At 34.9% G+C, this 14,357-nt stretch overlaps 1 protein-coding gene across 1 annotated transcript in view; it reads right to left on the minus strand.

The window, feature by feature from the left end:
- The window catches only part of WDR19 (WD repeat domain 19), a 60,161-nt gene extending 47,395 nt beyond the window's left edge, over positions 1 to 12,766 (minus strand). The window contains exons 1-6 of the mRNA XM_087827818.1: positions 12,678 to 12,766; positions 12,300 to 12,365; positions 10,336 to 10,461; positions 7,819 to 7,934; positions 4,271 to 4,386; positions 393 to 473 (exon numbers count right to left, since the gene is read on the minus strand). Of these exons, the coding sequence (XP_087683944.1) occupies positions 393 to 473; positions 4,271 to 4,386; positions 7,819 to 7,934; positions 10,336 to 10,448 (426 nt within the window). The 5' untranslated portion in view covers positions 10,449 to 10,461; positions 12,300 to 12,365; positions 12,678 to 12,766. The remainder of the gene's footprint in view (positions 1 to 392; positions 474 to 4,270; positions 4,387 to 7,818; positions 7,935 to 10,335; positions 10,462 to 12,299; positions 12,366 to 12,677) is intronic.
- Between the last annotated feature and the right edge of the window lie 1,591 nt (positions 12,767 to 14,357).

Below are 14,357 nucleotides of genomic sequence, written 5' to 3' on the forward strand. Positions count from 1 at the left end.
TTCAGAATATTAAAATGTAGCAGGGAAATAAATCTAAGATATTAAAAAAAAAGCAACTACAATTTCCAGAGCTCTGGTCACATCTGATAGTGAAAATAAAAAATCATATAGAAATCATTACGTCTATTTATAAAGGTACCCCAACTCTTTTTGCTACCACAAGAATGAGAAGAGCAACACCAACTGTAACAGGAAGATGTCTTCATTTGCTGTAAAACAAGGTACCAGCAGCAGAAAAACTTTTAGGCCTGGGAGACAGGGGCTTATTATTAGTTTAATAAGTGACAGACCATAATTGATTTATCAATATAGATTATGGACCACCCTAAAAAAGGAGAGTATATTCTACAAATTAAAATAATTTGGGCATGAATTTCATTTAGAATTCTTACTGTGCTTTCAGCAAAAGAGGCTCGGTCATCGATCTTCATCATGGAAAACTGCATGTTGCCAGGGTCTGCTTTCAATAGTGACTGCAGGGATGAAAATATTATCACTATGAATAAACCCAACACTCAAAGTCACTCTGAATAATAATAATAAAACAGGCACTTTGCTTTAATTTCTGTTATATGTTGGATTAATAACCTGAAATGCCCACTGCTACAAACATCTAGAAATCCTGGATGAAACAGCTATCTCATTAAATGTATAGAGAAGCCTGAAAGAAGGTAAAAAAATTTCCAAGGATGATAAGTAAAAATCAAACTGAAAATCAAAGTGTGTGTAGAAACCGATGCTGAAGCTACTCAGAGCAGCTGGCAAAAGGTGACAATAAGGGAGCGTATGTGACTTGGGCTGCGCTTTGGGTCAGAAAAAAGTTGAAAAAGCTCTTTTTCAATCAAAGACTTTACCTCCTATCCTCATTATAATTTGAGATTCAAACTTATACTTGGGTGGTCTAGAAACTCCCTGCAGTGTTTGGCAAAACAAAATCCAAAGCCTCTTCCAATGCTGCAAAAAATTTCCAGAGATAATTCCTGCTGAATATGAGCTCACAATTCAAAATAAGAAAACTCATAAAGAAATAATTGCATCAAGAGCAAGAGTTAGTAGATCTAATAATAACAGAACTATCAGAGAGAGAGAAAGAGAGAGATAATAAAATACTTTAAAAATAACTAAAGACATGAAAGGACTTATAAGAAAAGACTTAAAAAAAATCCAGGCAGATTTTTTACAAGAACCACAAAGTACTTTCCAAAAATAAGAAGGACAGAGTCATTAAAATAAAAACTCATTGGGATAGACAGAAGATCAGACGAATATGAAGAAAAAATAAGTGAACTGATTTGAGGTAATTATCCAGGTTACACAGAATGACGAAAAGAAACTATAAAAGAGAAATTAAAAGATTGAGAAGGTCCAACATATGTCTAACAGACACTCAGAAGGACAGAATAGAAAGGGCAAGAGGTAATATTCAAAGAGATAATGACTAAGAATCTTGCAGAGTTGATGAAAGACAGCAATCTTCCGATTCAGGAAGCAAGACAGTCCTCAGCAGGATAAGTAAAAATAAACCCACACAGGTAACACTGGAGTGATTTGCAGAATAGTCTACAGTCAAAGCCATTCAAAGACCATACCACATAAAGCAATGACTTTAATGTATGCTTTGCTTACCACCGGACAACTTAAATAGTATTCTAATACTGGAAACATACTTCTTAGCAATCAGAAATGGGTAATATCCCAGCCGGTGTGACTCAGTGGTTGAGCGTTGACCCATGAACCAGGAGCTCATGGTTTGATTCCCAGTCAGGGCACATGCTCGATCCCCAATAAGGGGGGTGCAGGAAGCAGTTCATCAATGACTCTCTGTCATCGTTGATGTTTCTTTCTCTCTCCCTCTCCCTTCCTCTCTCTGAAATCAATAAAAAAACCACATATTTTTTAAAAAAGAACTCTTCCTTAAAAAAAGAAAAAGAAATGGGAAATAGTTATATGTAAATAACAGCTAAATGGTAGTGGGTGGCTTCCTGGGATATTATATGGAAAAATATTGTAAGACCATGTCTTGATTCAGTGGGGGGGGAAAAAAAAGCCAGTGTCTACTGATGATGTCTAACCTGAATAGCAGGATGGAGAGCTCAAGCATTCGTACTATATATCGACTATTCTGTTTAGCAGCAAAAGAGAATAACCAAAATTACAAGGTCTTTTCGCAAATAGTTTTTTAAACTAATGACAGATTAATCTTTTTTAAGAACCACTTGAATCATTCTATGGTTCTGCCCAACATGGTTGAGTTACTTTCTTCAGCCTAACTTTTAAAACTTTCCAGACATGAGAATCAACTTTCTCCTTCAGCCTTATTTTCTGTAAATTTTCAATCAAAGCCCCTATCTTCAGCCAAGCCAATTTTTAACAAGCCACAAGCTATAAGTTTTTCCTCTTATTTTTGTTCTCGCTGTTTTTCTTGGGTTGAAAGACACACGTTGCTAAATGTCTTATGGTATCCACTAAAACAAGGTATAGCAGGATCCATAGTCACATAGGTAGACTAAAGTTGCAGCTTCCCTGGCAGCAGTTAGGTGTGACAGTATGACTAAGTTCCAGTCATCTGATATGAATGGAAATAACAAATGCATCTTCCAGATCAGGTCCTTTACAAATTTCTTGGTCTCCACTTCTCTTTCTTCCTTCCCTTGGCTGAAATGCAGATGTGGTGCTGGTATGCTAGTTTTAACCATGCAGATGAGAGCAAAACACCCTAGACAATGGCAGAGCAATAGATGGGAGGAATTTGGGACTCTGTACAACCTTGTGAATCAGAGATACATAGATAGCCTGCCTACATCCCTTTGTTACATGAGAAAAAGAGGGGGGAAAACAACCCAAACTACCATATTCTTAGAGCCCTTGTAATTTTGGATCACTCTGTTACAACAGTTTAGCCTATATCCTGATTCAGATCACCTTTTCTCTTTTAAATATTCACAAATACCATTTTTATTGATCTCCTCTATCTCACAAATGCTTGTAAGCTATACCAAAAAATTTGGTGATCATATAAGGCCATGTATTTCATCATGATTAGTTTTATCTCCTCAAGAGTAGGAGCCTATAGTCAGGAGCTTCTAAGATGGCCCACAATGATCATTACCTCATGGTTTTTATGCCTTTGTTTAATCCCTATCACTGTCCCCTTGGGTGTGGGGCTGGATCTAGTGACTCAGTCTGTTCTAGAGAACAGACTATGATTTTGAAATCAGGTTATTATGAAGAGATTGTGGAGTAAGCTTTTAATGCCTGCTAGCACTGTCTCTCCAGCAGCTATGTTGTGAGGTACTCTATGGAGACATCCATGTGGCAAGAAAATGAGGCAGATTTCTAGTCAGTAAAGAGTCAGAGAAGAGCTGAGGCCCTGAGCTTAACAATTTGTAAGGAACTGAACTCTGTCAACAACCACATGAGAGAGCCTAGAAACAGATTTTCCTCCAGTCAAGCCTTCAGATGAGATTGCAGCCTTGACCAATTAAAACATGAGAGACCTTGAGGCAGAAGCATCCAGCTTAGCTGCATCTACATTCCTCATCTACAAAAACTGTGCAACAATAAATGTTTATTGCTTTAAACTGCTAAGTTTTGAGGGTAACTTCTTATGCAGCAATAACTAATACAAGGTCATACTTCATATTTCTTCTAAAGTACATAGCACAGTGCCATGTACCTAGAAGTTATTTTAAAAATGTTAGTTAATATTGCTTTAGCAATATTAAATCATAAGTCAAGTAGTTTAAAGTAAAATGTTCCCACTGGTGAGATTATGTAGCTAGTGGTAATACAAATTCCCTTAAGGAGGAGCTATTGAAGATCTAATCAACTGGGAAATTTGAACAGTAGTAAAATTTAATCCTGAAATTAAATTTAACTAGGATTAGTTTGAAAGCAACTTAACATATCAGTTAAAGGTATGGGCTGCAGAATTAGGCAGACATGGCTCTGAGTCTAGCTATAAACATTTATATTATAAATATACATTTATAAAAATTATTTCACAAATATACTGTCTGACTAATCAAAAAGCTGACAACCCATGCTAATACTAAACAATGGGAATATACAAAGGAGGATATTTGGATAAAGTAATCACGTTAAGGAAAAATGTCCTACTACATAAAAAGAAAAGTTTTTGATGTTTAGAATATGAAGTTATTGTATTCAAATCTCATATAGAGATTTAAAAATTTTATAGTTCGATAGACAAACATTATTTTAGGTAAAAATGTGAATATATCAGACCAAAGAGATGTTACAGTATTACCTGTCTTATTGTGTCACCTTCCTGATTACTAACTGTGATCATTTTATCTTCGCCACCTAAAGCAAGCAGATTTTCTGAATTCCAAGATCCACATGTGATTCTCTTAGTATGTTTTCCTGAAAAAGAGATGATTTTTGTACAAACACATGATTTCTCAAAAAAATAGTTAAAATATCTGTAATGTCAATCTGAAAGCTCAGGTAATATACCATGGAAATTAAACAGACAAGGGATTTAAAATCTCATCAAATCAGTTGTGTCTAAGATATCTTATTTAAAACAGCTTATTACCAAGTTGTAAATCAAGATAACAGTATATAAGGGCAATACTGTTCTCCAATTTTTTAATATAGATATGAGCATAGGCCATAAAATAAAAAGATATTCTATTCTTTGACAAATTTACCTCATCACCAAACCTAAACGATAACGCCTTAAGGTAAGTAAATCCCAAAGCACTGAAGTTATCATTACGATATTCAGCTTCGTGGTGTGGTAGACCCTTGGCATTCAACGTTCACTGCTTGGACTTTTCATATATAACCAAAGGACACATAGTGATTTGTGATAATACTGAGGTGCAACTATGAATGCACCTTAGGAAGACTTGTGTTAAGAGTTGAGTCACTTAGCTAGAGAGTGATATTAGATAACCATTAATAGCAGGGCGCTTTTTTATTGAGCTTTCTAGCCAGTGCAAAAATCACATGTTTGACAATGTGGGCATTTATTGAAGGTCCTGGAATAGACAAGTACTCAAGAGCACCAAGGTTAATTAAGTATATAGATTCTGGAGGCAGACAGCCTATATTTGAATAAGTGGCTCACCACTTACTGCAAAAACTTGGGTAAGTTACTTAACCTTTCTCTATTCCTTAGTCATACCATCCACAGATTGGGCCAAGGATCAAATGAGTTAAAGCACTCAGAGGGTGTCAGGTGTGTAAGAAGCGCTATAGAAGTGTTAGCTATTTTAGCTGTTATTAAGAAGAGACCACGTTCCTTTTATTCTTTGTACGCCTTAGAGAACTTAATAAAGAATCTATACAGAAAGTGGATTCTAAATAAACAGTCACTGAGTAGACCCCGAGCAGGAGGGTGCCTGGTGGGTTAGAGGGCCGTGTGGCTGGAGTACAGGGAGGGAGGAGAGAAAAGTAAGAAATGAAGTCAGACAGTCTGCAGAAACCAGGTCACACAGGGTTTGGCTGGTCACTGTGAGGACTTTGGCTTTGACTCTTGGAGAGACAGAGAACCACTGGAGAGTTCTGAGCAAAAGGCTCACTCTGGACCCTTGATTGAGAATATTCTGTAGGGGGCAAGAGATGAAGCAGGGAGACCAATTAAGAGATTGCAGAAATTCAGGCAAATGTTTCAGGCCCACACCATGATGTGGTAAGAACAGGCTTGCTTCTGGTGATATTTGAAGGTAGGTAGTACAAGATTTTGGGGCGGATAAGGTATGGAGGGTATGAGAAGGAGAAGTCAAGGATGAGGCTAAGGTTTGGCTTGAAGATCTAAAAGGAGGAAATATCCTCAATGATGAGAGGAAAAGTTGGGGTCCAAATGGTTTTGGAGATATGAAATGTGAAGTGTTTATTAGACCTCCCATCAAAGATGTTGAGTAAGCAGTTGGATATATGAGTCTAGAGTGTGGAAGAGATAAATAGGGGAGTTGTCAGGATATAGACAGTATTTCAGATCAGGAGATCAGAGCACAAAAGTAAAAGGAACATTCAGAAGGAGACTGAGATACAGGATATTTTGCTGATCATAGCTTAAGGGACTTGGGTAGTACATGGGAGCCAGATAGCCAAAGAGATGGGCATAAGGAAGGGAAAAGGGAGTCTGTGAAGAGAGGTGGAAATATGCCAAATACAAACTTCTTTCTATACCCAAGAAAGGAAGAAAATCTCTTCTTCTCCTTCCTATATACCTCAAGACCATTTCGCTTCCAGTGCTCAGAATTCAGGTTAGTCTTAACATCTATAATAATACTTAACACATTATGTGTGCTTCCTTATAGTGTTCCGGGTACTTGACATGTATTAAACTCATTTAATTAACTAACTCAGAGTTAATATACTATGGTAACTGAAGTTTGAACCACGTTATTGGCAGACTGGTAATATTTAATTAAATTGTAGTAAATGAAATTTATGTATATGAGAACTATGCAAAGTGAGAACTGCCTGTATCTAGTCTAGTTCAAGGAAATAAATCAGTACAAGATAAAACAAGGTAACAGATATTTAGTTACGGTAACACGCTGACTGATCATGCTACCATGTAGTAGCTATCTAAAATGGAATGACTTGGTTTTAGGAAAATAAGGTTTTTAAAAGGGAAAAAAGAGCCACAAATCACAACCAACCCTGAAAGAGGCAGCTATATATTTAACCTAAGATATGCAATTAACCTGAACCTTTTCAGGCCCATTTTACAGTTAATAAATAAGACTGAGAGCAGAATCGATATTCATGTTAAATACAAAGTTCACATATAAAATCATATGGATATGACAAATACCTGGCACAAAATAGTCATGCTTTGATAAATTATTTTAACTTCAAGTGTCAAAATAACTAGTAGGACATACCTGCAGATGAAGTGGGGTACAGAAAATGCCTAACTAAAGTCAAATTCACTAATTTATATGGTGGAAGTTGATTTTTATAACCCCAGATTTTTTAGTTCAATTTTCAAATGGGATCAATGGCATTACTGCTTAGCTGCAGCACTAAAAATATTAATATTACAGATATACATTTATGTGAATAAATACTTTAAAATAATTTAAAATGATTGAGTGTCCTTAATTGAAAGGGACTTTCTCAAGTGGTCTGTGGGCACTCTTATCTCCAGAGTTTAATTCCTTCATTAGCAGTAAGATATACTTTTTCTGGTTATTTGGATGTAATTAAGCCCACTAGTTTCACCATTCACCAGCATGATGTTACAATAATTGAAAAGAATCTCTAATGTTTCCTCTTGTATACAGAGGGCAGATGCTAAGTGACCAGAGGTTCAGAGAATCAGAAAGACTGAATCAAGGCCAAATAAGAAACACACACACACAAACACCCTATAGTCATACACCCTGAGGCAAATATAACTCATAGTCCACACCTAGATTAAACTGGTATTTGGAGAGAATAAGGGGTCAGAATTAGGAATCTGGACATACCCTGTCCAAGTAGTCAGCAAATGTTTTAGTCCATCTACTAATGTGTTGATACACATATGAGCTCTTCCATGTCCAGAGGTACAAACTGGGTGAGAAAGGGACAGATGGAAGCCATGTCATTAATGTACTGGTGTTCAAAGACACAGGCTGACCTTGACCTTAGAGCAGCCTATTTGATGTAGCCTGGGAAATTTTTAGCAGGCAGTGAAGAAGGATCTTCTAGTTTAGCTATATGTGAGGCTTGACCAGGGGAATCTTAATACTACAAAATTTCCCTTGCAATATCAGGAAAACCAGAGGCAGTAAAATTTACATTTATGTAAAGCATTTCAAATATTTAACAGAGTTTCCAACTATAACCTACCAAGGACAGGAATCTTTCGAGATGTCTGACGATTATAAATAAGCAAATTTCCTTTAACAGTTCCAACAGCCAGGAAACTTCCAATTCTTGACCAAAGAAGGAAAGACATTTGATCCCTGTAACATTAAAATATAAATTACTAAACAATTCGCAATCATAACCTCTAAATAGTCCTTTTATAAAGGACTTCATGAATAATTTTAACATCTATTTAGAAGCTAAAGTACAAAATTAGAACTTAATGCTTTAGGGGAAAGACTAAGTACTGAAGACATTTTGGAGACATTACAACATACTCTTACAGTCAGTTAGACTTAAAATACAAATGTATAATGAATACGGACTTCAATTCAGTCATAATGGACCCTCAAATTTCATGAGATGACATGATGAAATACTTACTCATTTGTCTCCTCATGACAGTTGTAATTCTAAATGTGGTAAAAACCTTAAAAGATGACGACACTCTCTGCTTTAAAAAAAGTAGGGTCCAATAACATGATATATTAAATTGGAAAAATCATTGGGAATTCATGAAAGACATATTTTTTTCCAGCTCTGTTACTATTACTAGTAGCTTAAAAGGAAGTGAAAAGCATGTTTGCCTACCACCAGTTCTTATGTGCATTCTAGGACTCACAGAACATAATTCCCTACTAAAGGAAATCAGGACTCCTTGGAGAATAGACCATTCCAGATGTTGAGCAAAGAAATCACAATGGATCTAGAAAAGTGGTTCTGAAAATGCAATCCAAGGACCAGCAGCATCACCTGGGAGTTTTAGAAATGCCAGTTCTCAGATCCCACCCCAGTCCCACTGAATGAAAAACTCTGGGGGTGGAGCCCAGCTATCTGTGTTTTAATAAGCTCTCCAGGTGATTCTGATGCAGCTAAACTCTGAGAACCACTGAGAAATCATGCCACTGCTTTCAAGAATGTTGGGGGCAGTAATAAAAGGGCAAAAGTGTAAGCTTAAAGGGGCTCCCTCTGGCTAGCTTTGGAGAATATGACTATTGAAAATTACATATTTAATTGAAACAAGTTGAATTTGTGATGATACCTGGAAGTGATGATACTTGTGATATATGAGTTGATGATACTTAGACGACAAAAATTCACTAAAAGTATATGAGAAGTTAGTTGTATTAATAGGTAAATGAATAAAATGTTTAGTTTAAAATTTTTTATAAGTAAAAAAGTACTTGATATTTATAAACATTCTCTTGAATGGAAGCACAGTGTGTGTAAACTCTTTCTGAAAAAGGATGTATATCCAAAGTATAAAAGGATAGAGCCAGGAATGAAGGTTTTTAGACCTAGCAAGACTTTACATTGGGCAGACAATATCACCTGTGGATACATGCCTGTGTATCACTTTGGTGGGTCAAGGGGAACTGTGCTAAGGTTATGTCTGGTCCTGTTCTGCATGGCCACCTTGCTTCTTCTGGGTTGTTATTCCTTGGAAAATAAACTGGGAATGTATAGACTAGTATTATGATATGTGTGTGATCTCTTTCTGCTCACCTGTGGGCGACATGATGCCACGAGGTAGATCTTACTTTTATACCCATTACATACAGATGAAGAAACTGAGGCTTAGAGAGAGGTTATGAAACTTGTCCAAGGTCAAAACTGTAAAGTTTAAGTTGTAAATACTGACAAATTTTTCTTTTCCAATGGGAAAATGTTTTCTATTTTAGTAGAGATCTGTAATTTATCCTGTCTGCCTAGAATTTTCCTACTTGAGAATTGCCCACCCTAACCCTACTCTTCACTTGGTGGAATTACCAATCCCATGGCCCAGCCTAATCCTTTCAGAGACCTTTTGAAGAACTGATTGAACACTGGTGATGTGATGGGAGCATGCTCTTGTCTCTGGCATAACTTGCTGTAAAGAATGATATAAGCCAATAGCTGCCAGTAGCTGTGGAGAGTGTCTGACTTAGAATGAACAAAATACAGAGAAAGTCTTGTGCTCCAGCCAGGTGGCTCAGTTGGCTGAAGCATCGTCCCAAGCACCAAAAAGTTTGTGGATTTGATTCCCGGTCAAGGCACATACCTAGGTTGTGGGTTCGATCCCCAGTACTGAAGGCAACCGTTGATGTTTCTCTCTCTCCCTTCCTCTCTCTCTAGAAACCAATAAAGACATATCCTTGGGTGAGGGATTAAAAAAAAGTCTTGATTGCATCGTCAGAACTCCTAGATCCAGCCATGCATGCAGCCAATCCCACCTCCAGATTTTCCCAAATATGTTTTGTCTCATCTTTGGACTTTTTAGACTGTTTCATCAAAAACAACTTTTTAAGAAGGTATTTATACTTTACAATGTAAGAATTATATTCTAATTAGTGGACAAAATAATAGGACTATATATAACAAAAAAAGAAATGAACTTTTTCTAAGAAAGTAACTCATCAATGCATTTTTATAATGAAAGCAGTAAGCAGTTTTAGCATCAAACCTACAAGTAATCATATTTCTAAGTGAAGATTTAAAATATAAAAAAGTTATTCTTACCTCATGCCACTGTCTAACTGGCTGGTTTTATTTGTGTTGGCGTCCCACAGATAAATGGAACTAGATTTCTCAGCAACCACTGCTAGGATATCTCCGTCTTTATCCCAATCCATAGCAACACAGTTACTTTCAAAAAAGAGAGCAAAATGTCACAATACATATTTAAAGTAGAGGAAAGAAATTTAAATACTTACCTATTTGTGATTTTTGTCTACAACAAGACCATTCAAGCTATTTTAAATAGGTCATAAAATTTCTAAAGTGAGAAATACAAGGCACTATTCACTGTTTGGATAATACTTAATACTTTTGTTGTTGAGAGGATGGAAAAATTTTTAATTCTATTTTAAATATCATTTTCATATTCTTATTAAATATAATTATACCTAGTAAGTTAGCAGATTTCTAAAGAACCTGGCCTTTGGTAAAACACACTCATCAAGCACCTCTACAAATGAATTCCATCTGGAATCAACAGGTTATTTGATCAAGTTTTGAAAGATTACTTTAAACTTACAGAGAGAAAAGGAAGGTAATGATATGTAATGAAGTCATATTTAGGTAAATTGTGTATAAAAGAGTTCAAGGCTGGGTAGATGTAGTATTGCAAACAGTGGAAAGGCTGAATTCTGAAGTAGGGGGTAAGAAATATTATTTTCATTTTATATCTTAATGGAATGAGAAGAGTGATTCAACTGAGATGACAAAATAGTTCTAAATAGGAAATGCTCTGTTTAACATGTTTTTTACTATTCAAAATTATTCCAAAATGTTTATTATAATTTAAAAATTTCCTTGAGGATGAACCTTTCTTCTCTGATGCAATTTTTCATTTTGACACTCTTTGTTCTTGCATAGATTTACACTTAAGATAGCTGGGAATTACTTCAGTTATTCTTCAAACTGTTAAAATATGTTTGGGGCCTAAATTTTCTGTAATAGTTTTAGAAATTTGGGAAATATGAAAGAGGAAAGCTTTCAAATTGCTATTAAAATCATCTGCCAATTAAAGGCAATATACAATGGCATTTTATTTACCTGGAGATCCTTTGTCAGTCAAACTCAACTACCATGAATACAGCAAAATAATTCAGAAGTAAAAAAATAAGGTCATTGTGTAACCAAAACAGATGTTGCAGAGCTTATGTAATAAAGACCATAGAATTTATTCAAAAGTTTTTTACTAAGTGTCTCCTTACTTTATTTTAGACATAATTATAACTACCTTGACCTGTTTTCCAGAATACAGAAACCAGGGGCAACAATTAAGAGCAATGGGAAATGCCAAAATGGTGGCTTCAAGTGGGTGGTGGCAGAGCAGGAACTGGAAAAGGCTGTTAGAGATTTGCAAAGGTGGTGGCAATCAACTACACAAAGCAGATGTGAATCTTAAAAGCATGGCAGCATAAGACCATTTAGGTGAGAGCATCTGCACATCTTAACAACCAGAGACCATCAGTAAAAATAACTAACACAGGTAGTGATTATAGTGAATCATTAAAAATGCTTAAATTATGCTTAGTGTAATCTAGAATTATTTCCTGAATATAGATAAAATAAAGTCTTTGTCCTTTAAGAAGTATGTGAAAGTAACTATTTTTCAACAATTTATTAGATAGGAGATACTATAGTGATACAGGCTTATCTTGTCTGCCTATACACATCTAAGGCATGTTTATAATTAAATAAGAATTCTTTCATATGAACTCATTTATAATCCTGCCTTTAGGCTCCTTGTGAATGTACGGGTGTTTCTAAGCTCTAACTCATATGCTATTTACCTACATATTTCATGAACTACTTATGGTATAAAAAACAAATCCCTTTGCAAATGAAAAAAGCAAAAGAGGAGATACAGGTTATATGTGTTATAAAATTCTATTTGATTATGGTTTTAAGACAGTACAGTTTTATCTTTTAGGCAACAATGCTTGAAAAAGTTTTTGATTTACCTCTTTACTTACCCGGATAAGTTAATTTCACTTTTCTTTTGACCATGGCGATCAAAGATTTTCACAGTATGATCAGCTCTAAAAGCAATTAAAACACAAAAATATGACCTGAATGTTTCGTTTTCTTTATATCTCTATGCATATAAAAAGTTTAGCTGCCATACAGGTACTTTCTATGTTCTCTCATCATTGTTTCATAATTTGTATCTGAAAAGTTATTACTGGGGAAAAGGTTCCATGAACTCTGATGTTAATGGAGATGAAGATATTACTTTTCCCGCCATATAAACATCTCACAACAACTTCTACTGAATAGATGGGTGGTTATGTAGGCATACAACCATTTGGAGTAGGGGGATGATTTATATAAAATATTCACTGGTTTCTTACCCTGTTACTGCAAGGTAGTTTCCTGATGTTTTTTGCCAGGTAAACTGTATTGGTGTGCCAAGCCAATTCTTTTCTAGCAGTGAGAAAACACGCTAAAAAAAAAAAAAAATAAAAACATATAATTAAGGGTTAGTCAGAAGAGATGTCAAAATACGATCATGAAAACAGTAGAATTCAGGATGGTGAAGGCTAGTTAAGAGCTTACCCAAAAGAAGTCAACAATATAAAAAACAAAACAACCAATCAACAACAAAATGAAAAAACTCACAATCTGATTGGTAAAGTACGGACCTCAATATATAGGGGAGAGTTTATTATAAATATCTGCTTTTGAAAGTTTTTAAATATTAATTTTATAAAACTGCATAAGTTTCAGTTTTATAGATGCTTCAGATTAAAATAATTTAAACTAATGTAGCTAATTATCAGTGGCATGGATTTTTTGGGATTAAATTTAACAAAACTGCTATACAAAAAATCTCAACCATGATTAAAATACAAAATGGATATACTTCACTCAAAATTATTTTCTTCCTTTACCCATCAATTATACTTACTCCATCATTAAGTGTGTTTAATTTGGCTATTGGATGGACAATGTATTAGTCAAAAAATAATTTTCTTTTCACTTAAACAATCTAGAACTGTGGTTATGGAAGCCACAAATCACATGTGGACCTGAAATTTTATTGAGGACTTGAAATGTGGGTAGACCAAATTTAAATGTGCTGTAAATGTAAAATGCATATTGGATTTCAAAGACCATGAAAAAGAGAATGCAAGCTATCTCACTGATAATTTTCATATTGATTACATGTTGAAATGATTAATATTTTGGACCTGCTGGATAAAATATATTATTAAAATTAATGTTATGTTTTTAAAAAATATTTTAATGTGGCTATTAAAAATTTTAAATTATACTGGCTCACATATTTATATGAAACAGTGCTGACCTAGACCATCTAGGAACATAGAGCATGAATGAAAAATTTCAGATTTTAATACTAGGTTAAATTACAGATTAAACAATGATGCCCATATCTAGGCATATGAAGTTTACATACTACTACAGGTGGCTTAACAGTCACGGTGACAATTCTTCCAATGCTCAAAATTACTCACCAATCAATAGGTATTTCGTATGTTAAAGAAATGAAATCCACCTGTATTTTGTGGAGCATTAAGACAGCCTTAAAGAAAAAGTATAAAAGCATCTCACTTTTGTAATTTTATGACTACATTGGCCTGGAACCCCTTCATGCAAGTTAGGAATCCTTACTGAATTTCATTAGCTTCACAGTAGACTTCCATGGGATCTTAGATATTATTTTGCATATATATACATATACATATATGTATATATAGATGCTCCACAAACAGTGGTGGAAATGGTGCTCACTTCACAACCAGAAAACCAAGATTTAAGTTTTGCTTTTTAAATTTTAAAAGTCTCTTAAATTGCTTCAAGCACAAAATTCTCAATTTTAAACCAGGAATAGTAATAATATCTCCTCACTTCAGATACTTCATGAATTGTGAAGAGCTTTAGAAATGTAACTTGTGATGACTTGTGACTCTGTCAATTCCAATTTCCACAGTAAAAGTCTCGAGGAAGCATAAGGACGTGTAAAATAATTTTTAAATCGAGCTTTCCATTTCTTTGCTGTGGGAAAGGGG

Source organism: Miniopterus natalensis, chromosome 1 (genome assembly GCF_054644295.1).
Source record: "Miniopterus natalensis isolate mMinNat1 chromosome 1, mMinNat1.hap1, whole genome shotgun sequence".
Taxonomy (NCBI): Eukaryota; Metazoa; Chordata; class Mammalia; order Chiroptera; family Miniopteridae; genus Miniopterus; species Miniopterus natalensis.